The sequence below is a fragment of the Strix aluco genome, chromosome 14 (assembly GCF_031877795.1).
Source record: "Strix aluco isolate bStrAlu1 chromosome 14, bStrAlu1.hap1, whole genome shotgun sequence".
Lineage (NCBI taxonomy): Eukaryota > Metazoa > Chordata > Aves > Strigiformes > Strigidae > Strix > Strix aluco.
The window spans coordinates 22,271,911-22,296,414 of NC_133944.1; the positions used below are offsets into that span (position 1 = coordinate 22,271,911).

Sequence of the window (24,504 nt, forward strand, 5' to 3'; positions counted from 1 at the left end):
CCTGGGTGTAACACCCTTCACGTTTAAGAAATGATGACTAACCTTTTGAACCACTGTGTGCCTGAAATCTAGTCTGCTGCAGGGGCAGAAGTACCAGGATGGCAAACTGGACTCTAAACAGCCACTGCATTACACCACTGTAACAGGGGAACTAAAAAGCTCCCTAGGTAGTATTAAACCACCCTGGCCCCCAGCAGTGCAGGTAGCACTGTAACTGACCTTTATCTCTGTGAGTACAGCCTGGGTTTTGCTTGGTTTGCAATACTTGTAACTGCAGCAGCAGCAAAGATCCCCCCTCGTAGAAGGCGCTTTGCACCCTGTCGAAGTAGGCAGTGTTGGCTGGGTAAGGAACATTGTCTTTATTAAATACAGCTTGGCCTGCAAACCTCCAGGGTTTTGTCACGCAAAAACTGCTGAGGGAAAAAACATGATGCAGAGCAATGCTGGAGTTCTGGGAAGAACTGTATCACTGGAGGGTGTGTATCAAATGCTTAGCCTACAGCAGCTGCAGAGCTGTGACAGTGCTCCTTTAGAAGAGTCTCAGGCCTGTACAGAGATGCCTTTTATAGAGGTAAAAGGAAATACCTTGCTCTACTGAGCCTGCAGGAAAACCAGATGGATGGGCTTGTACTCTTTAAAATGCTCAGTATTAACTAAGTGTAGGTGAAGAGTTCACTGCTGTCAGCATCTCGTCAGCATCTCCACCTGCCAGATGTTTATTCTGAACCTCTGTAAGAGCTACCAGATGGATTTCTGCCCTCTTCATCTGGACAAGCAGTTCTTGCCTTAAATTTCTGATGCTAAATGAGGGAACCCACTTGCTGTGTGACAGTGTATGTCTGCCTTCCCAAAACAGCCATTGGTGTTTTCTTCAAGTCCTCTAGAAAAGGTGGTAGTTGTGCTCCAGAGCTCCCATCCTAAGATGAGGCCACCCAAAACCACTTCTGTACTGTGAAAGATACTTGGTTTAGGTCGAGGTAGCTAAAAAGCTGCCATATGAGGGACAAGTGGGCCCGTGTTCCATCCTGCCATCTGTTCTGGCTGCTGTAGAGATGGCTGAAGGCTGGCCTGCCCCTCCCCAGCACAGTTCCAGGCAGTTCGTTTCCAGAGGCAGCGAGGTTTCTAGTGTACCAGCTCCAGCAGCTGATGCAAGATCCTCTTCTGTCCGTAGCGCACGTGCAAAGCTTGCTGCTCCCTTCGACTCAGTTTCTCATAGGCCTCTTTGTTATTTAGCAAGTCCTGCTCTGCTTTCAAGTCTGACCCGTAGGACTCCAGGGTCAGCAGCACACTGTCGTAAAGCAGCTTCTTGCAAGGGGCTTTAAGTCTGGAGAGAGCCTCGTTAGAAAGGGTAGAGTTCTCCTCTTCCTCACTGTCATCTTCCCAGCCATCTTGTTCCTTATACTCCTTGAATTCTTCTTCTGACATGCACAGCACCTGTAAGACCCAGGCAGTGAGACAAGGCACTGGCAGGGTGAGCACACTGGGCTTTCTCTACAGAAATGGGGTTTTAGGGCCCATTTTTGGAGCAGGTGAATTATTCCTCAGCTGCACTAAAGGGGAGAGAGTAAAACTGGCTTAAGTACCTAATCACAAGTAACTTGTGGGTTAGAAGAACATTCAAACAGCAAACCTGGGTGTTGGTAACAGTCTTAAAGGACATCTCAGCTGCTGCCTACAAGGGTGCAAAGCAGCCAGGGAGCCATTCAAGACTGGTATGTTAGCACTTGTGGGTGGCTGCTTCAGGAAGGGAAGGTGATTTAACAGCACCTGAAGCCTAGGAGCTGGACAACCACACCCCCTACCACTTTTCAGGAGTGTTAATACCAAAATGCCTTGGCATGCTTGTCCCCCTTCACTGAACCATCCTGCGTGCTGGTTTGCACGGCTGTGCTCTTCCCGCTGTAGCTCTTCCACCCCGGGGCAGTGCTTACCTTCAGGGTCACGGACAGCTCTTCCTCTGTCAGCACCTCGTGCCAGCCAAGCACAAAGGCACCTTCCTCCCCCACCATCTCCAGCTGGCACAAGAAGTCCCACTGCTCGGAGACCAGCCGCCGCTCTGCTTCGCCTCCGGCGCCTGCTTGGAAGAGAGCAGAGCTGCAAACCCACCTGGGCGGGGAACGGAGAAGGGCAAACAGGAACCAGAAATGAAAAAAAAAACCACCTGAAATACTGCGCAACAGGCGTATCTCGTGTCACCCCTGATCCCTGTCTCACGACCACTTAAGACATCCCTGCCCCGTCCTTCCCCCAAGTGGCCGCGGGTGCCACTCACGCTGCAGCGCTGCCTTGCGCACGGTCACCATCTGGATGTCGGCCGTGTCGTTGGTGTTGCCGGGGTAGGGCTCCGCGAAGCCGTACATGTGCAGGAGCTGCCAGTTGGCCATCTGCCCATAGGTGTTGAAGATCTCTTGGCCCTTGCCGACGGGCTGTGTTGTAACCATTCGTAAACACTGCTGCAGGCAGGGAGAGAAGAGCTGCTCAGAGCTGTGGTGATCCTACCACCTGAAACAAGGGCTTTCAAAGAGGCTCCTAGCTAAAGCTAAGCATGCAGTATGAGCAAAATAGCTTCGTATTAACAAGATCCAGGCCTGACTTGCTGGCCCAGGTTCAGGGAGGCAGCCTTGCTGTGCTGCCGCTCCCAGAGGCCTTGCAGGGAAGAGGAACTGTGCTGATGCCTGGCGCGGCGGCTTTGCACTCACAGGGGAGTATTCCAGGTTGGCGTTGTGGTTGGCCACGTGATTCAAAATATCTGCTACAGGCACCATCATCGGAGGATTGGGCCCCTTCTCATCTTCATCTTCCTCCTCCAAAGGCTCCTGAAAGCTAAGACAAGAGACATGAAGACAGGCCGGTTTTACACCCCGCAGCACAGGGCAAGTTTCACCTTATACTTGCATTCTTGTGCAACTGCAACCTTTTAAGTAACACAGCCTATGATCTTTCCTGTGCTCCTACTCCTTGTCCTTGCTCTTTGTCAGAGCACAGCCCTCACCTCTCACCTGTAGGCCATGACAAATGCCACCAGCTGCTTGTACAAGTCCAGCGTGTGCAGCTTGGGGTCAAAGATACTGGGGTGGGCCTTCATGAAAGGCAGGATGATGGAGCTGTACTCCAGGTGGATGTTAGCCAGGTCCTTGTCCACGGCTTCTGGGATGCCCGTGCCCTGCAGCAACCTTGTTCGCTCTTCTTCAGGCCTGTTGCAAGAAAAACAGCAGGCTTATCTCCATCTGCCTCAGGGAGAGGGGTCTGTAAACTCCTTTCTCCTTCACAATCTCAGCTTTCTTGTGCTCTCCAAATTCTGGAGTTTTGGTTAGCTCCAAGCCCAGGTAGGGGGGTCCCTCAGGCTCCTGCCCTTGACAGCACAGGGCTGGAGTCACCCCATACCCCCAGCCTCCACCTCCCAGACACTGGCCACCCCCCAGCCCCACCTGCTTACACCTTACCAGAACATGGGGTGATCCAGGCTCCTGAAGTCCTGCCAGAGGGAGAAATAAGGCTGCCAGGGCGAGTCGCTGGCTGTGTACTCGTGCAGCAGGGCCAGCAGGAGCGGCACCCACCCCGACTGGCTCTGCAGGGCCTCCTGGGCTAAAGAACCAGAGAGAAAATGGAAGTTGATCTGAGGTTTTGGTCCCTTCCTCTGAGAACATATCTTCTAAAAAACAAATCTTGATCCTACAGCCTTCCTTGACTGACTTTAGCCTGGGGCAGGGATTCTGCTTTTATTCCATAGGCCCACTCCAGCCATGGGTTTGGCCTGAGCTGACACAGAACCAGAAGCTGCTGCTCTGGAGTGATGGATGAGCAGCGCCAGGCCCTACTCCCCCCTTCAGCAAGAAAGGAACCATTTTCCTGCCTTCAGCAAGAAACGAGTCCTCCTTTTTCCTGGCAGTGTCTGTCTGGGCCTTAACAAAAGCGGCATCGTAGGGGTGGTGGTTGCTTGGCAGTGATGGCAGTAACGGGGTTTTCTCACTGCCCAGCCGGGGTCCAGCCTCCCTTTCACACAGAATCATCTCGGTTGGAAAAGCCCTTGAAGCTCCTCCAGTCCAACCATGAACCTCACACTGACCGTTCCCAACTCCACCAGATCCCTCAGTGCTGGGTCAACCCGACTCTTCAACCCCTCCAGGGATGGGGACTCCCCCCCTGCCCTGGGCAGCCCATTCCAACGCCCAACAGCCCCTTCTGCAAAGAAATCCTTCCTAAGAGCCAGTCTGACCCTGCCCTGGCGCAGCTTGAGGCCATTCCCTCTTGGCCTGGTGCTGGTTCCTTGGCTCAAGAGACTCATCCCCCCTCTCTGCACCCTCCTTTCAGGCAGTTGTAGAGGGCCATGAGGTCTCCCCTCAGCCTCCTCTTCTCCAGACTAAACCCCCCCAGTTCCCTCAGCCGCTCCCCATCAGACCTGTGCTCCAGACCCTGCACCAGCTCCGTTGCCCTTCTCTGGACACACTCGAGTCATTCAATGGCCTTTTTGTAGTGAGGGGCCCAAAACTGAACCCACTCATCGAGGGGCGGCCTCACCAGTGCTGAGTACAGGGGTAAGATCCCTTCCCTGTCCCTGCTGGCCACGCTAGTGCTGACACAAGCCAGGATGCCATTGGCCTTCTTGGCCACCTGGGCACACTGCTGGCTCCTGTTCAGCCGGCTGTCAATCACCCCCCCCAGGTCCCTCTCTGACTGGCAGCTCTCCAGCCACTCCTCCCCAAGCCTGTAGCGCTGCTGGGGGTTGTTGTGGCCCAAGGGCAGCACCCGGCATTTGGCCTTGTTCCTCCTCTGTGGCTAACAGCCCCGCACCTCCCTGCTCCACAGAGCAGGAACGTTCCCTGGGTTCCTCCCGGCCCCATTCTCTGGGGAAAGCCGAGGTCGGCGGCTGAGGCGGCGCTCACCTTCCTGCAGCAGGGCCTGGATGGAGCTGGTGTGCTGGGACAGCACCGCGCTGCGAGGGACGCTGAAGAGAACCTCTCCCTCCTCCAGCTCCGCGGCGGCCAACAGGCCGTATCCTGCCACCGCCCCCTCCCTGCTCAGGCGCACCTGGGGCGGGAGGGGAGCGGGGCGCGGTGAGGGGAGCTGGGCCGGGGGCTCCGGACGGCCCGGCCCGCCCCCCGCTGCCTCACCTTGGGGCTGAGCTGCACCCCGGCCCGCCCGCACCACGCCAGGAAGCCGGAGAGGGGATCGGCGCTGCCCTTCCCTCGGGCGCTGCTGCCGGCGGCCGCCTGGGGGGGGACAACGCGGGGACACTTGAGAGGGACGGAGCGGCGGGGCCTCTCCCGGAGCCCCGGCCCCCGGCCCAGCTCCCCCCCGGCTGCACTCGGGCACCGGCCCCGGCACACGCGGGGTGGGGGGGGGTCGCGCTGCCGGAGGGACCCCCTGGAGCCGGCCCGTGTCCCCCCGCCCCGCTACCTTGGGCCTCTTGGGCGCCGACGCCATGGCGCTGCCCCCACGTGGTCCCCGCCGGCCTCTTCCGGGTAGGCGGGACGGGCTGACGGCGGCCGCCGAGGGTCAGTGCGGGCGGGCGGACGGCGGAGTCGCAGCGGGCGGCCCCGCCCCAGCAGCCGCCGCCTCCCTGGGGCGCATTATGAGCCTCCCGGGGGGGGTGGGAGGCTCACGGCGCCTCTCTGGGGGGTCCAGGGGCCTCCGAGCGCCTCTCCGAGGGGCCTGACAGTGCCTCTCGTGAGAGCCAGGGACCAGCTGTGGGGTGTGGGGGTCCCACCGGGCCGCTGCGCCCCCCCGGGAGCTCCGGGAGCTTCTCCCTGGCACCCAGCTGTCCCCACCCCGCTCCTGGCGCACCCCAGGGGGCTCAGTGGGTGCCGCAGGTGCCCCGGCAGGGTCACGCCACCAGACATGGGTAGAGCAGCGGGCTCTAATTAATCAGGATAATTAAGCTCGTGGTTTTATTCAGCCAACACCCCCGCACCCCGCTCGCCGTCCGTGCCGGGCTCTGATCTCCTGCCCAGCCCTTCCCGAGGCCCACGGTCACCCCTCCGCTCCCCCGGCTGATTCACGCTGTCCCCAGGCCCAGCAGGAGGGGGGGCAGATGCCCTCGCTGCTTGCTCTTAATGAAGCCAATTAGTGCAAATGAGGTGTTTGAAGAGGCCCCTCGAGGCTCTCTGCGGCCCTACGCCGTCCCTCTGGCTCTCCCCCACCCCGTGAGCATTTGGGGGCGGCTTTAATCCCCTCCAGCCCCTTCTGAGCTGGGCTGGCAGGGTGGGTTCCCCACGGAGCAGAGGGGCCCCTTCCCGCAGAACCGGGAGGAAGGGCAAGAGAAAATGACGGGTGGCCTTTAGGAGCCCGTGGCCCCCTCCGAGGGCACCGGCGCCTTTGCAAACCGCCCCCCTCCCACCCCCAGCCCGGCCTTCCCGAGCCCCGACATCGAGGGCTTCTCCTCCTCCTCCGCTTCGCCCCTCTGGCTTTTGGCTGTCCCCGGGAGGATAAACGCGCTGGTTGTGCCTCACCTTCCCCGAGCGACCCTTCCGCGCCCGAGGAAGAGGTGCCAGGGCAGGGCAGAGGTCCTGGCCGTGGTTCTCCTCCTGGGAGGCCGCCCTCCACTGCGGTGTCCTCGCCGGGGCAGCGTGGGGGTGGAAAGTCCCCTTATCATCCCTCTGGTGACACAGTGAGGTGGGGTCCCCGCTGCCTGTCCTGGACATCCCCAAACCCCCAGATGTGAGCCTGGATAGCTCAGCTGGGAGAGCATCAGACTTTTAATCTGAGGGTCCAGGGTTCAAGCCCCTGTTCAGGCGAAGGCTTTATCCTTTAGGAGCCCAGGGGCAGCTTCTCCTGCTGCCTGGGGCTCCCCAGGGCACCCCACTGCTTCTTTTCCCACTTTGGGGCCGGCTCCATCCCCGCACAGTTCCTGTGTCAGATGATGGGGAGAGGGAGGGGTGTTATTTGGGGGTACACCCGGAGGGCGATATGAAAGGAGGGAGAAATAGGATGGATGGAAGTGGGGAGAGACACAGCAGAGCTGGAGGGAAGAAAGCCAGGGCTGGACAAGAGAACCTGGGGGCTCAGAGGTGGCCTGTGGCCCCCCCCCCCCCAGGCTTAGGGGGTGGACAGTTATTGGGGGCACCCTTGGGGCTGAGTGTGGTTGAACCTCAAGCCTCGCTGGAGGCGTGCAGTACCCCCCGCATGCCCCAAGCCCTCCTTGCACCTTTGGGTGTTCCCTACCCCTGTCCTGATTCTCCTTGTGGCCCCCCCCCCCCCCCCGAGCTGCATTTTGGGCCCCATTCCAGCGCAGGCTGAAGCCTCACTTGGCCTTGTGGGCCAGCTGTGGCCACGCCACGCTCCCCCCAACCTCCCAGCAGCGCCAGAACAGCCCCCGCACAGGGAAAATCGCTGCACCCCACACCCAGCACCCCCCCTCCGGCTGCCCACCTCGGCTTGGGCAGGTGCTCCCGGGCGGTGCCTTTGCGGGGCCGGAGGACCGTCGTGTTTTTGCAACGAGGCACCCGCATCAACCCACGAGTTTATTTTATTGGCCCGATGAACTTTGCTTCCCAGCGGCTCCGATCCCTTCCACACGCGCGCCGCAGCGCTCGGGCCGAGCTCCGGCCCCTGCCTCAGTCGTCATTCATTTCTTGCCAGCAAGAAAACAAAGAGATAATAAATAGGAAGCTTATTTGCAGGGGAGGCCCAGGGGACAGCCCGGGTCACACGCAGCCGCGGGCAGGGCCGCGCCTGGCCCCGGCCAGGGGGGATGATGGGGGGGGCTGCAGGCAGGCAAGCGATTGCCCCCGCGGGCAGGACAGCCTGGCCCTGGGGCGTGCACGTTGCAGGCTGGGGAGGGGGGATATAGCAATCTCTTTTTAATTACATTAAAATAGACTATTTAAAAAAATTATTTCTAGTAGTTAAAAAAACGTGACGTGGTCCATCCAAACCCCGTGGGGCCACAGAGCTGCCCCGGCAGCCCCGGGGGTTTGGGGACACACTGGCCAGTGCGGGGACGGACACCCCAGGCTGCCTCACCCCCAGGCAGTCCCGTCCCGGGGGGGGTGGGGGTGGGGGTCTGTTGCAGCGGGTGTCCGGGGTGGGTGTTAGCAGGGTGGCCACCGCAGGTGACAGAGCAGGGGCACCGCGCCCCTGAGAGCCCCACGGCCACTGCTCTGTGGGCACAGGCAGGCCAAAGGCAGGGGAGAGGGGACCCGAGGACCCTCACCCTGGGGGATTAAATAACGTGGCAGCAGTTGAACTGCCCCAGCGAGAGGAGGCTCTCCTTGGGGCCCGGCCGGATTTTGAAGGCCAGAGCTTTCTCGCAGAGCGGGAACTGCAGGAGCCTGTCCCGCAGGCTGCCCCCCTTGCTCTTGCCCGGGTCCAGCTTGATCACGCTCTCCGCAGCCCCCTCGGTGCCCCCCAGGCCTGAGCTCTCCACCGACCGCCGGGCCGGGCTGGCGGGTGCCCCCTGCCCTGGGGACTTGGCCGTGGGGTTGGGGAGGGCAGCGGGGGTCGTCTCTGCCCCCGGCACCTGCGGGACCCCCGCAGAGCTGCTCCGGGGTGACGAAAGAGCTCCCCTTTTTCCGGGGGGCTCTGCCGAGGAGCCCCCAGGCTCTGTGTCCTCCTCCCTCCTAGGGGGCTCGGCTCCGTCCCCCCGCATCGCCAGGGGACCCCGGCCCCCAGTCCCTCCCTTCCCAGCCCAGGCTGCCCCCGGGCGCCCACCCCGGCCTCCCAGTTCTGCGCCCGGCCCCCACACCTCCCCGCGGCTGGGCAGGCGGCGGGTGCGCAGGAAAGCTCGCATCTGCTCCTGGTTCAGCGAGCTGCTCTTCCTCTCCATGGCACTGGGCCTCCCCTCCTCCTCCTCCTCCTCCTCCTCTTCCTCCTCGCAGATCTGCTGCAGGGCTGGGGTGCTCTTAGTGATGGTGGTGTCAACAGCAGGGACCTTCAGCAGGCTCCCGGGGGGCTGCCGGCCACCGATGTCCCCTCCGGTGGGCAGGGGGGGCAGCCGGGAGCCCGCGGTGAGGCCACCCGGCACCTCCGTGAAGGGTGAGAGGCTGCCAGCGCTGCCCACGGGGCCAAATGTGTCCGATAAGTTGGTCCTGAGAAAGGGGCGGGACGGAGGTGTCAGCACCCAGCCGGGCATTGCGAGGGCCACGGTGAGGGAAGGGGACAGGGAACTGGCCGGGACCCTGCACCGGGGACCTGGCGGTGGCGTGGGATGGGGGGCAGCAGAGGGGCTCACCTGCTCTGCACCTCCTTAGCCAGGTTGTAGACGAGGCTGAGGCGGCGGCCCTGCTTCTCCTGCTTCTCCCGCAGCATCCTCTCCGCCAGCAGGAAATAGGTGGCCGTGATGTGGTTGTAGCGGTCGGCCTCCAGCGCCCTGTGCGGGACCGAGGGACCCGCGTCAGCACGGGACAGATGTGCTCGGAGGGACCCCCAGAACCCTTGTCGGGGGGCTCCTGTCTCGTCACCCCGCCCCGTCACTCACTCCTGGATGGTGTCCCGATCCGCGATGTTCCCGCACGTCATGGCCTGGAGGATGATTTCGTGCTCCTCCTCGGACACGCGCTTGTGGGAGGTGAGGGGCAGCAGGCAGCGGCTGGCGGGGGACGGGTCCACCCCCTGCAGCCACGCGTGGCCCTCGATCTGCTCCAGGGAAGCTCGTTGCTTCGGGTCCCGCTGCAGCATCCTGGAGATGAGACTGCGGGGGAAAGAGGCGACGCTGCAATCCTGCAGTAGCATGCCAACCCCAAACTCAGCAGATTTACCCCCTTTTCCCACCTCAGCTCCCAGGTGACTCCCGGGGGCAGCGAGTCGGGGTCCAGGGGGTTCGGGGGCGGGGGGGGATCGGTGCTTACTCAGAGCACTGTGCCGAGATGTGCGGGGGGACGGTGTAGCGACAGTCCATGATCATGGTGAGGGTCTCGCTGTCGTTGGCCTCCTGGAAGGGGGGGTGGCCACACACCAGCATGTAGAGGATGACCCCCAGGCTCCAGATGTCTGCAAGAAGCAGCAGCAGTTCAGGTTGAACCCACCGTGGCTCAGGAGAGAGACCTGACCCCCAGGGACCCTGCAGGGGCCACCCCACCAGCCCCCAGTGCTGATCCAGCAGAGACCAGTGCTCACTGGGATGCTCCTTGGAGGTAACGGCTCCCAGGGCCTGCCCCATGGATGGGGGGGAACCACAGCCCCCTGCCAGGGTGGGGAAGGACCTTCCTCACCCCCACAGATCCAAGCAGGTCTCAAGGGACTTTACCAAAGCAGTTGAGGTGTTACCCCCTTTCCCAGGTGGGGACAGGGAAGCCAGCATTAGCTCTGTCCCCTCCGGTCACCCACCCACAGCACCGTTTCACGTCATTACTCAGTCTCGTCATTCCCAAACAGACCCCACCAGGACCATCCTGGCACTGGGCTGTGCTCGAGGGGACACCACAGCGATGGGACAGGGACACAGCACCGATCCGGGCTCCCAGCTGCCTATGGCGGCGGGGGCACCAGCCGGAGTGGGATTGCTGCCCTGCCCCGGGGACAGCGATGGAGCCAGCGGCATCCTCACCTGCTCCTCCTGACGAGTACACAAGCTCTCTGCAAAAGCACTTTTTGAGGATGCTGAGCACGCCCCAGAGCTCTCCGTTAATACCTTCAGCTTCTTAAGTGCCTACGTTTGAGAATTTCTCATCTGCGCCAGTTTTCTCCTTTCATTTTCCTTTGCAGAGCCACCAGCTTATTTTCCTACCATCTCCTCCAGCTATCCCTGTTCTTAACTCTGGAGCCACTTTTCCCTAAGCCAACACTGGGCTTTTTCCTTTAAGGGCTCATGTTTTGTTTTGCTAAATCCTCCTGCCCCAAATTCCAGCAGAGCTGGCTTGGGTCCCGCTTCCCTCCCACGGCCCCTCTGTCCCAGCGGAGCCTCTCGGTGCCCTCAGCCTGGTTCCTTGCACCCTGGGACGGTCTCCCCAGCCTCCCTGCACCTTGGCCAGGGGAGGAAGGGTGCTGGGAGCCACGGAGAGGAAGTGGTTTTCAGGGTGGGGATGGAGCAAAGGAAACTTTCAGAGCTCCTCCACCCAAACAGCAGCATCCCGAGCAGGTTTCCTTCCGGTATAACCCCCAAAAATAACCACTACCGCTGGCTTGCCGGTGTCTGTGCCCTCACACCGCTCCTCCCAAGCCCCAGCAGATGCCACGCCGGGCTTGCAGCCTGCTTGATTTTTTTCCCCTCCCTGGCATGAGCCATCACTCTGTGGGATCTCAGCGGGAATGGGGACAGTCTCTGCAGGGAGGACCACCCTATGCCAGGGCAGGGCTGGGCAGCCGAGCACCCAAGGGACGGGATTGCTCCAGAATCACAGAATCATCTCGGTTGGAAAAGACCTTGAAGCTCCTCCAGTCCAACCATGAACCTCACCCTGACCGTTCCCAACTCCACCAGATCCCTCAGCGCTGGGTCAACCCGACTCTTCAACCCCTCCAGGGATGGGGACTCCCCCCCTGCCCTGGGCAGCCCATTCCAACGCCCAACAACCCCTTCTGCAAAGAAATCCTTCCTAAGAGCCAGTCTGACCCTGCCCTGGCGCAGCTTGAGGCCATTCCCTCTTGTCCTGGTGCTTGTTCCTCGGGTCCAGAGACTCATCCCCCCTCTCTGCACCCTCCTTTCAGGGAGTTGTAGAGGGCCATGAGGTCTCCCCTCAGCCTCCTCTTCTCCAGACTAAACCCCCCCAGTTCCCTCAGCTCCCCACTGGGCCATGGGCACTCCCAGTGTGAGGGGCCAATAGTGAGGTGGTACCCGGGTGACAGGACCACGCTCCTGGCAAGGGACATGAGGGAGGCAGGTCCATGGCTGCACCCCACCGCCCTTACCGACAGCCGGGGCGTCATACTCATCCCCGAGCAGGATCTCGGGCGCCGAGTAGGCCAGCGAGCCGCAGCTGGTGGTGAGCATCTTGCCGGGTTGGAAGTGGTTGCTGAAGCCGAAGTCGGTGAGCTTGACCACCCCCTGCTCCTGGAAGAAGACCACGTTCTCGGGTTTGAGGTCACGGTGCACCACGTGGAGCTTGTGGCAGTAGGAGATGGCGTGGACGATCTGGGCGAAGTAGTGCTTGGCCCGCGCCTCGGCCAGCCCGCCCTCGTGCCGCATGATGTGGTCGAACATGTCCCCGCCGTCGCCCAGCTCCAGGATGAGGTAGAGCTTGGCGTGGGTGTCGATGACCTCATAGAGACGCACCACGTTGGGGTGCTGGACCAGTTTCATGCAGCGCACCTCTTGCAGGAGCTGCCCCGCCGCCTCCCCCGCCAGCTTGCTCTTATCGATCACCTTGACGGCCACCCGCTGCCCGGTGAAGACGTGCCGCGCCAGCTTCACCACCGCAAAGTGGCCCTTGCCCAGCGTGCGCTCCAGGTCGTACAGCCCCGCGATCTTCCCCTCGCCGCAGCCCTGCGCCCCGGCCATGGCGGTGGTGTCAGGTGGGGACGGGCATCGGGCGCTGCGTGGGATGGGGGAGCCGCTGAGCAATGCGGGGTGGGAGACAGGGCACCCCCAAATACCAGGTCCCCCAGCACCCCAGAGACCAGGATCCCCCAGGACACCAGAGTCCCCAGCAGCCTGGGCACCCCCGACACCCCACCTCCAGTCCTCAGCACCCAGGACATCCCAATACTCCCACCTCCACTCCTCAGCACCCTAGGGCACCCCAATACCCCCGTGTCCAGGTGCCCAGCACCCCAGCACCCTGCACACCCCAATACCCCTACCTCCAGGCCTCCAGCACCCAGGGTACCCCAACACACCTTAACTCCCCAGCACCTTGGGCACCCCAATCCCCCATCACCCCAGCCTCTTCCATACCCCTACCTCCAGGTGCCCCATGACCCCAGCACCCTGGGTACCCCAATACCTTACCTCCACTCCCCAGCACCCTGGGCTCCCCCGTACTGCTACCTCCAGGTCTCCAGCACCCTCATCACCCCCCTACTCCCACCTCCAGACCCCAGCGCCCTGGGCATCCCCATATTGCCAACCTCCAGGTCTCCAGCACCCAGGGTACCCCAATACCCTCACCTCCACTCCCCAGCACCTTGGGCATCACAATCCCCCATCACCCTGAGCTCCTCCATACCCCTACCTCCAAGTGCCCCATGACCCCAGCACCCTGGGTACCCCAATACCTTACCTCCACTCCCCAGCACCCTGGGCTCCCCCATACCCCTACCTCCAGGTCTCCGGCACCCTCATCACCCCCCTACTCCCACCTCCAGACCCCAGCACCCTGGGCATCCCCATATTGCCAACCTCCAGGTCTCCAGCACCCAGGGTACCCCAATACCCTCACCTCCACTCCCCAGCACCTTGGGCATCACAATCCCCCATCACCCTGAGCTCCTCCATACCCCTACCTCCAAATGCCCCATGACCCCAGCACCCTGGGTACCCCAATACCTTACCTCCACTCCCCAGCACCCTGGGCTCCCCCGTACTGCTACCTCCAGGTCTCCAGCACCCTCATCACCCCCCTACTCCCACCTCCAGACCCCAGCACCCTGGGCATCCCCATATTGCCAACCTCCAGGTCTCCAGCACCCAGGGTACCCCAATACCCTCACCTCCACTCCCCAGCACCTTGGGCATCACAATCCCCCATCACCCTGAGCTCCTCCATACCCCTACCTCCAAGTGCCCCATGACCCCAGCACCCTGGGTACCCCAATACCTTACCTCCACTCCCCAGCACCCTGGGCTCCCCCGTACTGCTACCTCCAGGTCTCCAGCACCCTCATCACCCCCCTACTCCCACCTCCAGACCCCAGCACCCTGGGCATCCCCATATTGCCAACCTCCAGGTCTCCAGCACCCAGGGTACCCCAATACCCTCACCTCCACTCCCCAGCACCTTGGGCATCACAATCCCCCATCACCCTGAGCTCCTCCATACCCCTACCTCCAAGTGCCCCATGACCCCAGCACCCTGGGTACCCCAATACCTTACCTCCACTCCCCAGCACCCTGGGCTCCCCCATACTGCTACCTCCAGGTCTCCAGCACCCTCATCACCCCCCTACTCCCACCTCCAGACCCCAGCGCCCTGGGCATCCCCATATTGCCAACCTCCAGGTCTCCAGCACCCCGGAGCACCCCAATACCCTCACCTCCACTCCCCAGCACCCTGGGCACCCCCACGCCCCACCTCCAGCCCCCATCACCGCGGCTCTCCGGGCATCCCAGTACCCCCCCCAGCACCCTGCGCCCCCCCGCAGCACCCCAGGCCGCGGGCCCCCCGGTGCGCCCCGCTGGAGCCGCACTCACCGGGGCGGCGGAGCTCGGGCCGCCGGGGCTGCGGCTGCCCGGGCGCGCCCGCCCGCCCCGCTGACGTCAGGGCAGCTCCGGGCTCGCGCCTTAAAGGGCCCCGTCCCCCTCCCGCCGGGGCTGAGGCCGGGGCGATGCTCATCGCACCTCCCGAAGCGGAGGCCCCGGGCAGCGCTGCCCGTGGCTGGCGGCAGCCCCTGAGCAGGGCCCTCAGCGCGGCCTATCGGTGCCCGTTTGGGCTGGCGTTAGCGGTAACGAGGGCTGGTAATGAGCTAAATGTTGTCTCCCGAGGGTCCCGCTGTGGGACGGGCTCCCACCCTGCTGCCCTCCTGCTCGGGGTGCCCGCTCACGGGCATCTCTGCTGAGCCGCCGACCCGCTCCATCGCCCGCTCCCACCCTCGCTCGGGGCTGGGAGCACTGAGCCGGGGCTGGGGGCGCAGCCGTGGCCCCCATTTCCCCCCTGCCCTGAGCCCTCTTTTCCTGGAAGCAGCCCAGCGAGCGGCCGGCTGCCTCATTTAGCTCGTTACTGGCCGTAGGGATGCGCACAAAGCAGACGATGCTCCCGCAGATTAAAAAGCTCTCAGCGCGGCCGCCCTCGCTACTGCTAATGCCTTCCCAGAAGTCCCCCGCCTGCGGCCCGCAGGCTGCAAACAGGCCCTAATGAGCTGGGCCGAAGGCCCCGCTCCGAGGCTGGCGTCAGCGGGGGACCGGGGGCAGCACAGAGCAGGGACCCCATCCCCCCGGGGCTGGGGATGGGGCAGCCGGGAGGATGGAGGTGCCCACCAGCTCCTGCCGCAGGAATGGGGCTGGATGGGGCACTGGGCACCCATCCGGGCTTTGGGAATGGGAAGGGGACTGGGAATGGGAAGAGGGGGGCTGCCAAAGCTGCCTCTAAGCCAAGTTGAGTCTTCGTCCAGGTGTATGGGGTGCAGGGGGGTGCTGTGCAGGGGGGGCCTGGCAGTGCGGAGTGTTTCCAGGAGCCTCAGCAGTCGGAGGAGAAGGGGCACAGCACGGCAGAGGAGCCTTTCCCCGGTGCTGTGCCTGTCCCCTCCGAGCCAGCCTGGTCGGGACAGGGTGTGCGGGGGGCAGAGGGGGGCCTGAAAAGAGCCCCAGGGGTGGTGCTGCAGCCAGGAGTGGTGGCTCACACTCCGCTGGGGACATGCTGGGAGGCCCGGGGGATCCTTCCTGGTTGTGCGGGGTCTGGGAGCAGCCTGGCACCCTTCACTCCTGGTTCCTCTCAACTAGTGCAAGACCCCTGTGTGACGGGGTTGGGTCCTTCTCTTTACCCCTGTACTCGGCACTGGTGAGGCCACACCTCGATGAGTGGGTTCAGTTTTGGGCCCCTCACTCCAAAAAGGACCTTGAACGACTCGAGTGTGTCCAACAGAGCTGGTGCAGGGTCTGGAGCACAGGTCTGATGGGGAGCAGCTGAGGGAACTGGGGGGGTTTAGTCTGGAGAAGAGGAGGCTGAGGGGAGACCTCATGGCCCTCTACAACTGCCTGAAAGGAGGGTGCAGAGAGGCGGGGTGAGTCTCTTGAGCCAAGGGACCAGCACCAGGACAAGAGGGAATGGCCTCAAGCTGCGCCAGGGCAGGGTCAGACTGGCTCTTAGGAAGGATTTCTTTGCAGAAGGGGCTGTTGGGCGTTGGAATGGGCTGCCCAGGGCAGGGGGGGAGTCCCCATCCCTGGAGGGGTTGAAGAGTCGGGTTGACCCAGCGCTGAGGGATCTGGTGGAGTTGGGAACGGTCAGTGTGAGGTTCATGGTTGGACTGGAGGAGCTTCAAGGTCTTTTCCAACCGAGATGATTCTGTGATTCTCCTGCACCCGAGCTGCAGGTCCGTATCCTTCTGCACAATTGCCTGTTGTACACATGCCAACACTGCTCTGAAGCCCTCAGCTGAAACAGCGAGAACAGGCACGTGGTGTGCTGGATGCTGCATCCATAACGCACGTCCCCTGCAGCCCTGGCTGGTGAGAGGCCGCAGAGGTGCCACCTCCACCGGTGACTGGCCCCGTGACTGAGGCCGCACCGCGCTGGCTGCAGCTCCCTCTGGGTTTTGGAGCGGCCCTCAAAGGTCTCTGCACTGAGAAGTTCAAGGAGCCACGTATGATGGCTGTGAAAGCCAGTGTCGGGGCAGGGGAGAACAGAGAAGCTGGTTCTTTCCTTCCCACTGCAGAGTTGAGCCTGGCATGTGCTCCTCTGAGAGCACCTGGCTCCAGGGAACTGCACGTTTTCCAAACGATACCTGAGTGAGAGACAGTTAGCAGAGGTGGGAGCCTGAAGAATCTGCAGATGGCGAGTGGTCAGGAGTTGGAGGACTTCTGGAGGCTCTGGACTGTGGCTGGGTGCCTGCCAGGAGCTATGGGTGGGCAATATTCCCTTTGAAAACCAGTCGAGAGCTCGGCGTGTCTTTGGCCTGGAGCCCTGGTATTTCTCTAGCTGGGAACGAGATGTCCTCAGGCTGCAGCCTCGGTGCTGCTCAGGCACTGCTGGAAAGGGAAGCGGCCTGGACGGGTGGTGGGGATCGTTCCCAAGAAACTTGGGAGTTTGGGGCCAGTGAGGATCTGTTCCTCCCGCAGCTGTGCGGGGTGCAGAGAAGGAGTCCCCCCTCCCGTGCATCGCCCTACCGGCTGCCTTCTCGTCTAGACAAAGCCTGGTTTCCAGAGAAGCCCACCTACCTGGTAGTTAGCAGAGTCATGTGGCTGCGGCACTTAATTAATAAAAAGCCGATATAAATTCCAGTAAGCATGTGGGGAGGAGGACATCGAGGCAGAGAGCGGTAGCGGCGCTCCCAGCGAGCTCGGTGGAGCAGCAAGCAGCGAGCCCCTCTCTGCTCGGAGAGGTCAGTGCTTACAACGGGAAGGGTCTGGGGGCTTTCGGGGCGCGACACCCACGGCTGTGGGGCTCCCCATGGCACGGAGGGGTCTGTCCCGGCAAACAGCTGGGCAGTTTTGTGGGGATGGGGAGGTGAGGAGCGGCTGGCAGAGCTCTGGGCTACTGGAGCCAGGGCTGGAGCCCTGAGGCTGCCAAAGCAGCAGGTGCTGGGTTTCACGAGACTCGGCTGCTGGCTGGGGGTCCCCCTCCTGGCCCATTTTCTTTCACTCCCTAAGAGCCCCCCTGTTTTTTACAGCCTTCAGACCCCCAAAGCCCACAGCCTGACCCTGCAGCATCTGCTGTCCCCCAGCTCAGCTCGCCCAATCCTTCCCCCAGTTGCACCTGGGGTGGATCCTCCTCCCCACCGAGCGCCTCCAGCCCAGCCTCACCCTCTTCCCAGCATTATACCTTCACCTTCACCTTCCTCCCTTCTGCTGGATCCCCCCACGTGCAGGGAGGGGGAAGCAAACTCTGCAAGGGGCAGGTAAAATCCCCAGGCTGGTCCAACCAGGGGGACATGTCCTGATGACGGTGTCCACGTCCCAGGCAGAGGAGGTTTTGCATCCAAACGCTTCTCGCACAGAAGCCGTGCAGCCGGGCACCAGCGGGTTCTTCAGGTAACTGGGTGGCACGGAGGGGCTGGAGCCCCCTGCGAGGGCCTTGGCTGGGACATCCAGCCCATCACTGCAGTCCTTAAGCAAAACACTTTATCTTCTCAAAGCCCCACGTTTGTTTATTGTGCCCAAACCCTGTGGTTTGGTTATAAAAGGAGTTGTAGCAAAGCAGTCTGTCGTTTCCCAGGGACTTTTGGGGAGATTTCTGTTACAGCTGCTCCAACTGCAACGTGCAGGAGGTCTCTCGTGTTTCAACCACGTCATGTCGCTCCTGCCTGTTCCCCGGGGCTCCTGCCTGCCACGCTGCAAACCTGCCTGTACGGCCAGGCACGGAAACGTGGCTCAAGGGCTGGTGGCTGGAGCGCGAGGGAGAAAGCGGGACTGGGAGAGGGAGGCTGGGCAAGAAGCAGGGAGGTGCCAGGCCATGAGTCGTGCTGCCCTCGGCACTGCTGTGGAAAAAGCTGCTGGTGGGTACACGGCTGCCTCTGTGGTGGTACTTGGGGACCTTGTGAGACCCCAGTGCTGGCTGTTGTCTGCAAGGTCCTGGTTGCAGAGGTAGATCAGGTGGTAAATACTAGCTTCTGGTCTTTAAAACTAGTGGAGTTTTCACACTCTGTGAACACAAGTGCCTGGCAGGAGCTGTGCTGGATGTTTTGGCCACATCCCGTGCTCATGCAGGCGCTGAATGCACGGTGCTGTGATGGTCTGGTGGCTGCTGAAGGGGAGACCCTGAACCACTGCAAAAAAGATCAAATCTCAGTCCATCCTCTGCTGCTCATCCCCTCCGCGGCGAGATCATGAATGTGCCCGCATGTGGAGTGTCCCACCGCATGTGTGTCAGCTCTGGAGGGTCCACGTGAAGCTCCCGGGCGTGTGGTGGCCCCAGAAAGGCTCTCAAGTCCAAGAGAGCAAACAGCCGGGCATGGCAGTGGTGCCGGCAGCAGGGCAGGCGCAGGAGCCAGGCCAAGCTGCCAGCGGGTGGGCTGACGCTGGCCGGGACCCCTCTGCGCAGGTTGTCCCCCAGGACCATGCTGAACATGCTGCTGCTGTGCTGCGGGCTGCTGCAGGGGATCCAGGCCATCCTCACCGCCGACCTCAGCTGCGGCCACCTGCAGAAGGTGAGCGGTGGGCTGGAGGGGACGGACAGAGCCCGCTACTCCAGCCTGCTACGGAAAGTCAAGGAGGTGTCTGCAGAGCCGGCGGGTGAGTCCTGTGGCCCCCCTCTCTCCTGCTGCTCCCCCCCAGCCGCTCACTGGCATACCCAGGGCCCCAAAATTGAAATGGAGATCCCACACCCAGGCTCAGATGCAGGGGATCCCCTTAAAGCAGAGCAGCTTCTCCTACCACTGGCTAGTGAGAGCAGCCTGTCAGCCACAGGGAGTGAAGGGCTTTTTTGTGGGGACCATGGGGAGCAGAATCACAGCTGACCAGCCCCAGCAGCCTCCTTATCCAGCCTTTCTGTATCTCGCAGGAGCTCTCCCCAGGCTGGGGTTTGAGCAGATGGCCCTGGAGGTCCAAGAAGCCAACGGTGACCTTGTGCAGAGAGGCGGTGCGCTGGAACCTCAGGTAATGCTTCCTGAGCTTTCTTACAGACACCCCAAATTGTGGGGTGGCCTTGGGCAATGGCAGCCTTCTCTGTGCCCCTGGGGCCCGGGCTGGTTTGGAGCCCAACATGGTGCTGCCTGGGAAGGGAGTATCTGTTCATTGCCTGCTGCGGAGCAGCCAGGAGTGGGATGAGCTGAGGCTGCCCAGAGCTGCAAGTGGCTCCGGCACTCAAAGGAGGGTGGTCCAAGCTCGTACTCCTGCAACCCATTTAACGAACCTCAAGCGCAGTCCAGGAAGCCTCCGCAGAGCAGGAGCTCAGTGGGCAGTTGCTGTGTTTTGCCTGGCTCGGCCCCTGGTGCCTCTGTTCAGGCAGAAGGCACTGCACCCTTCATTAAAGTTGAGGCTGAGCTTCAAAATAAATGTATGCATAAAGGCCTTGAGACATGGTGGACTGGGCTCAGCAGTGATTTCTAACAGACAGAGCCTGGAGTTGAGCACGACAGCGCTCTCTGCTGCTGGCAGTGGCAGGTTTCAGCAGCCACCCTCGGCTCTCCCCCACGCAGTTCTTTATTTCTGGCACAGTCGTCCAGCACCAACTCTTTCCCTCCTCTTCCTCTTCTCTCTCCAGCAGGCATCGTCCACAGAACTGCAAGCTGCGGGCCGCGAAGAGCGCTCCCCCCGCCGCTGTGTCCGTCTCCTGGAGTCCTGCCTCGGGCATCAAGTCCCCTGCTGTGACCCCTGTGCCACCTGCTACTGCCGCTTCTTCAACGCTTTTTGCTACTGCAGAAAAATCAGCACCAGTTTCCCCTGTGGCAAGAACTAGCACCCGTGCCACAGGGCTGCCTGCTCTTTGCCCACGCGTGCTGCCTTCTCCTCTGCAGCTCTAATAAACCAGCTGTTAGCAAAAGCCGTTGCTGAGTGGGAATGGTTCAATGCGTCTGCTCGGGATCTCGGGGGAGAGGGGTAGCAGCAAGGTGAGGGTACCTGGACACAGGTGGGCATCGTGTCCACACAGCCAAGAGTCCAGGGCACCTCCACGTCAAGCAAAATGCGATTTTTTTTTTCCAGAGCAGCTCCTGCAGGCCCATTCCTGGCTAGATGAGTGGTGTCTCAGCAGGGGGGGTGCCCCAGGAGGTGACATTTCAGTTGCACTGGGAGCTTCACTTGTGTTCTCCTCATGGTGACCCAAGGTGCTTTACACCCAGGGACCCTGCGAGCTGTCAACCCCAAGGAATCAGTGACCAAGGGGCCACCCGCAGTCTGGACACACACCATCACCCTCCTCCACCGCTAAGGTGCATTCAGGGGGAAAAACGCGGCTGTGAAAGGCCTGAAAAGCCCACAGATGGGTGCTGGAGGCGAAGCTCAGGCCTAGCGCTGGGTGAAGACAGGGCTGAGGGGGGGCTTCAACCTTGCTCCTTGGGGAGGGAGGAGACCTCACAGGGGAGTGCGGGGACAGGCAGCCGCGGGGCCGGCGGTCCAGGCGGTCACGCAGGGGGAGTAGCGGCCGCTATTGCGGCCGCTACTCCCCCTACGTGACCGCCTGGACCGCCGGCCCCGCCGCCATCCCGCTCCCATCCGCCATCTCCTCAGGGGCTTCCCGCCACTCGCACAGCCTGCCGGGATAGGGGGCGGGAACACGCGCGCGCGCAGGCGTCACGTGAGCGCGGGGGGCGTCACGTGAGGCGCCGGGGTTAGTTCTCCCGTCTCGTCGTTCGCCGCCATGTCGTCTTTCCCCGAGCTGTATTTTAACGTGGATAACGGGTACCTGGAAGGTTTGGTGCGTGGTTTTAAGGCGGGGGTGCTCCGGCAAGGTGACTACGTGAACCTGGTGCAGTGTGAGAGCCTGGAGGGTGAGTGGCGGCGGGGCTCTGAGGCGCTCGGGGGACCCCCGATACTGAGGGGAAAGGCCTGGCTGGTGGGCTGAGGGGAAAGCTCGGCTGATGTGAGGGTGGAGGTCTGGTGGGAAGGCGAGGGGGCTGCGTGGTAGTGGGGAAAAAGAGCCGACAGCGGTGTTTCTGAGGCGTTGTTTCCTCTTCACTCCTTGGCTGATTAGGCTTTTGGTCCTCCCCGCCCCGGCTGCTCGCTTCGAGCTCAGCTGACTCAGTTTCCCGGTCAGCCGGCCGTGTGATTGCAACAGCTGATACGGTGGTTTGAGGAAGCTTGAGCTCCCAGTGCTTTCTTGAGGTGGCTGTATAGCTCTAGTGCATGTTCTGCGGTTGTTGGGAGCCTGGCAGGTTTGTCAGGCTTTGCTGATGAGTCTTGTTTTGTGGTTTTGCTTCCTAAATGGCAGGCAGTGCAGGAAACCTTTTTAAGGCCAAATATAAGATTATTGGGGTAATCTAACTTAATCCCTGATACCCATGATCAGTTTTCAAGGAGACTGGTTCACCTAGGAAAGTACCTGCTGTTATTGAAGGATTGCTAGTGGCAAAAATCCAGTGCAGGTCTTGATAAATTCACTGGTGAATCACCTTTCACCTGTAATTTTGAGTTCTCTTTTGAGGTTAATTCTGACTTGCAGCCATCATCTTTTTTTCTAGATCAGTGTGTACAAACCTGGAGAGCTGTGAAAGTTTTACTCTGTGATACACATTACCTGTGGTCAGCTCATCATCTTAATTAGTCAGTGCTAAAGTATTCCTCTGTATCTGTGACCTGCTTAACGGTTTTCACTCGTTGGTGTCCAGAAGCTGGATCACAAATCACTAAGATCAAAACCAGGTCTCTGTTGAAATAGGCTAGAAACATCCAGAGATGTCAGATGTTTTGATCAATAGGACTATAATTATTGGATCAGTCTTTCTTCTAAAAATACCAGTTAAGCATCAGCTTTAGCTTGATGATTGTTGCTGAGCAATTGAAATTATTATCTAGAGGGATCCTTGGCCAGCTGAACCTTGGATGCAAGTTACAGGGAGCTGCTCACTCAGATGTTAAACAGCAGAATGGGAACAGAGTACTGTGGTGTGCCTCGTTCTCTACCTTAAAAAATACCCAGGGTATTTTTACTTAGGATAGAAGCTGCTTTTCAGCTAGACTTTTTTGCAGCTCTTTGCTTGTAGCAATCTCTGTCATTCTTGCTGTGGAGCCCAAGGCCTCAGAGAGGGCGGAGGGAGGTATTCCTGCTCTCTTTCTAGTCAGAAGTCTCAGCATGCCCTAAACTATCACTTTATCACCTTCCCTGCAGATAACTTCCTCTTTGGAGTCTTTCTGTGCTTACAGCTTCTCTTTTTTCTCCCTTCCTTGCCTTCTGAACCAAGTTGCATAAACTTAGCTCTCCCTTGGAGCAGTGTTTTCTGTATTTGGCGTGTGTCGGTTTGGAGTTCCCATATGTTTATCTTGGTATTGTTACTGTCCTGTCCCTGACAGCTCTGTGGTGGCAGCTGCTGCTGTGCTCCTTGTCAAGCTTCCTTCAGAGCCTGAAGGCTGTTCCAAGTTCACTGCCAATCTCATTCCTCCTCCACTTGGCTTTCTGTGCTCATCTCTAGTGTGCTCTTGTAGAGGGATTTTCCTTCAAAGGCATGTTGCTCTTGATCACTTATATACATCTGTGGTCAGACCATTTCTTTCCTCTGTCCCTTTAGTTCCGATTTTCCCATTTTGGTACCTGTTTTCTGTGCTCCGCAGGCTTTTAACGTGCATTCTTTCTCTCTGAGATGCTTCTCTGCACTAAATCCAGGCAGTGGCTAGTTTATTAGCAGCCAAAATAAGTACTTGGGCATAAAATACTCATATGTTCTTCTCTACTGTTTCTGTTTTGACTTTGCTGCTGTCTCTTGCGTGTGAGTCTGACTCTGCAGGTAGTCCCAGTCCTGGAGCAAGTGATCACCTTGGCCATGGAGAAATCCTGGAGGACCAAGGCTGGTCTGGGGCTGGCCTTGGGCATTGGATATCTGGCTGGTCGCTGGTATTGATGTTGTGCTTCCAGGTCTGAAATGCTGCTCCCTCTTGTGTGCTTGGGTCGGTCTGGAAGCACAAAGGAATTGGCTCTTCTGCTTCAGGACTTGGGCTGACAGCTTAGTGCTGCTGGAAGGAGGAAATCATACTTTTCTGCATGATCCCCTGTTGTCTCTGCTTATCTGATCACAGAGTAGGCCGATTCAAGCTCTTGCTTCTTGATGAGTCAGAAATAGAGAGCCAAATAGGCTCACTGTGGTCAGACAGGCTCCTGAGCTGGCATTAAGAAGGGGCAAGAAAACATGACAAGGATTGAGGGGAGGGTGTGAGAGCTGTTTTGGCTTAAGCTTTCTCTTGAAACCCTCGGCAATAATATGTTTAATCCCTTCTTTCAGCTCCAAAAGTCCTGGCACTTTGTTTCTCAGCCAGAGGTCCTTGTGTGCTGTACACCTGTGCTGGATATGGCTTGGAACCTGCTTGGCCCTCTCTGCTGGAGCCAATTCCTGCTTCTGACACAAGGTGTCAGTGAAGGACTTGGAGCCGCTTTCCTTTGCTTCGGTGGTGTAAGCATGGATTTGTTCTTGTGTGAAATCTGTCTTGGATAACCAAACTTATGAGTCACCCAGATTTGTACTGTCAAAAGGATGGTGAGCTGTCTCCAGCTCCTGAAAGCTGCGGTAGCCTGTTAGAGGTCTGGTATCATCTCTGGAGAATAAAAAGCTGTTGATGCAGTTGGACAGCAGTGTCGCTTTTAAGAGGCAGAGTTCAGTCTGGAATTGGAATGTAGGTTATTGACAGGCTTTACTGTTGGTCTGCAAAAAGTATATGGAGCCTGGGAAGTGCACAAAAGCATCTTCTCTAGAAACAGAAATTTCTTTGCCTTAAAGTCAGTGTTCACGAGCCTCCTATTGCTAATATTCCTCTTGCTTCCTCAGCAACAGTGTAGGAAACAGTTTTCTTTCTGACCTGCCAGTGTTATAAAGGTGATTGATGTGGTGAAATCCAGCAGCAGCATGTGCTGGTGCTTCTGTTGGCTCAGCTCGGAACTTGCATGCGTTATGGAAACAGTAGTGTGCACATGGAGGGATGGGATCTGTCCTGTCTGAGGCTTAAGCTGTGTGTGAACTAGTCTCATGCACCTGCAGGGGTCATGTTTTGTTTGTGTATCTCCGCCTGCAATTTATCAGTTTATCAATTTATCGGCCTGCAATTTACCAAAACTCTTGGTTTGTCACTCTTCATGACCCCAAGGTAGTGGTGTCATGTCACATCAGCTTGGGGAAGAACAGAGTAACCATCTGAGCTGCAGAGATGTATTTGAGAGGCGGAAGGGTGGCTAGGAGAAG

At 60.0% G+C, this 24,504-nt stretch overlaps 4 protein-coding genes and 1 non-coding gene across 6 annotated transcripts in view; 3 read left to right on the top strand and 2 right to left on the bottom strand.

Moving 5' to 3' along the window:
* Positions 1 to 340: 340 nt before the first annotated feature.
* On the bottom strand, positions 341 to 5,444 carry SETD6 (SET domain containing 6, protein lysine methyltransferase). 2 transcript variants are annotated; one of them, XM_074840228.1, is made up of 9 exons: positions 5,398 to 5,444; positions 5,112 to 5,210; positions 4,884 to 5,028; positions 3,444 to 3,585; positions 3,000 to 3,194; positions 2,700 to 2,823; positions 2,273 to 2,450; positions 1,932 to 2,074; positions 341 to 1,434 (listed from the first exon to the last, which is right to left on the bottom strand). In XM_074840228.1, exons 1-9 carry the CDS (start codon positions 5,422 to 5,424, stop codon positions 1,123 to 1,125), a joined length of 1,365 nt encoding a protein of 454 aa, XP_074696329.1. In that variant the 5' UTR covers positions 5,425 to 5,444; the 3' UTR covers positions 341 to 1,122. The 2 variants fall into 2 exon arrangements, with proteins under 2 accessions (XP_074696329.1, XP_074696328.1); XM_074840227.1 differs by having other exon boundaries at positions 2,273 to 2,453.
* A 1,217-nt stretch (positions 5,445 to 6,661) lies between these two features.
* On the top strand, positions 6,662 to 6,734 carry TRNAK-UUU (transfer RNA lysine (anticodon UUU)). The gene has a single exon. It is a non-coding gene; the product is annotated as a tRNA-Lys (tRNA).
* A 713-nt stretch (positions 6,735 to 7,447) lies between these two features.
* Positions 7,448 to 14,272, bottom strand: LOC141929989 (SNF-related serine/threonine-protein kinase-like). The gene is made up of 6 exons (XM_074840222.1): positions 14,225 to 14,272; positions 11,785 to 12,407; positions 9,786 to 9,927; positions 9,416 to 9,628; positions 9,170 to 9,307; positions 7,448 to 9,026 (listed from the first exon to the last, which is right to left on the bottom strand). Exons 2-6 carry the CDS (start codon positions 12,371 to 12,373, stop codon positions 8,162 to 8,164), a joined length of 1,947 nt encoding a protein of 648 aa, XP_074696323.1. The 5' UTR covers positions 12,374 to 12,407; positions 14,225 to 14,272; the 3' UTR covers positions 7,448 to 8,161.
* A 2,454-nt stretch (positions 14,273 to 16,726) lies between these two features.
* Positions 16,727 to 20,099, top strand: AGRP (agouti related neuropeptide). Its single transcript, XM_074840242.1, has 4 exons — positions 16,727 to 17,067; positions 18,726 to 18,916; positions 19,185 to 19,279; positions 19,890 to 20,099. Exons 2-4 carry the CDS (start codon positions 18,742 to 18,744, stop codon positions 20,079 to 20,081), a joined length of 462 nt encoding a protein of 153 aa, XP_074696343.1. The 5' UTR covers positions 16,727 to 17,067; positions 18,726 to 18,741; the 3' UTR covers positions 20,082 to 20,099.
* Positions 20,100 to 20,922: 823 nt separating this feature from the next.
* The window catches only part of ATP6V0D1 (ATPase H+ transporting V0 subunit d1), a 38,090-nt gene continuing 34,508 nt past the window's right edge, over positions 20,923 to 24,504 (top strand). Inside the window, exon 1 of the mRNA XM_074840231.1 lies at positions 20,923 to 21,111. Coding sequence (XP_074696332.1) covers positions 20,982 to 21,111 — 130 coding nt within the window. The 5' untranslated portion in view covers positions 20,923 to 20,981. The remainder of the gene's footprint in view (positions 21,112 to 24,504) is intronic.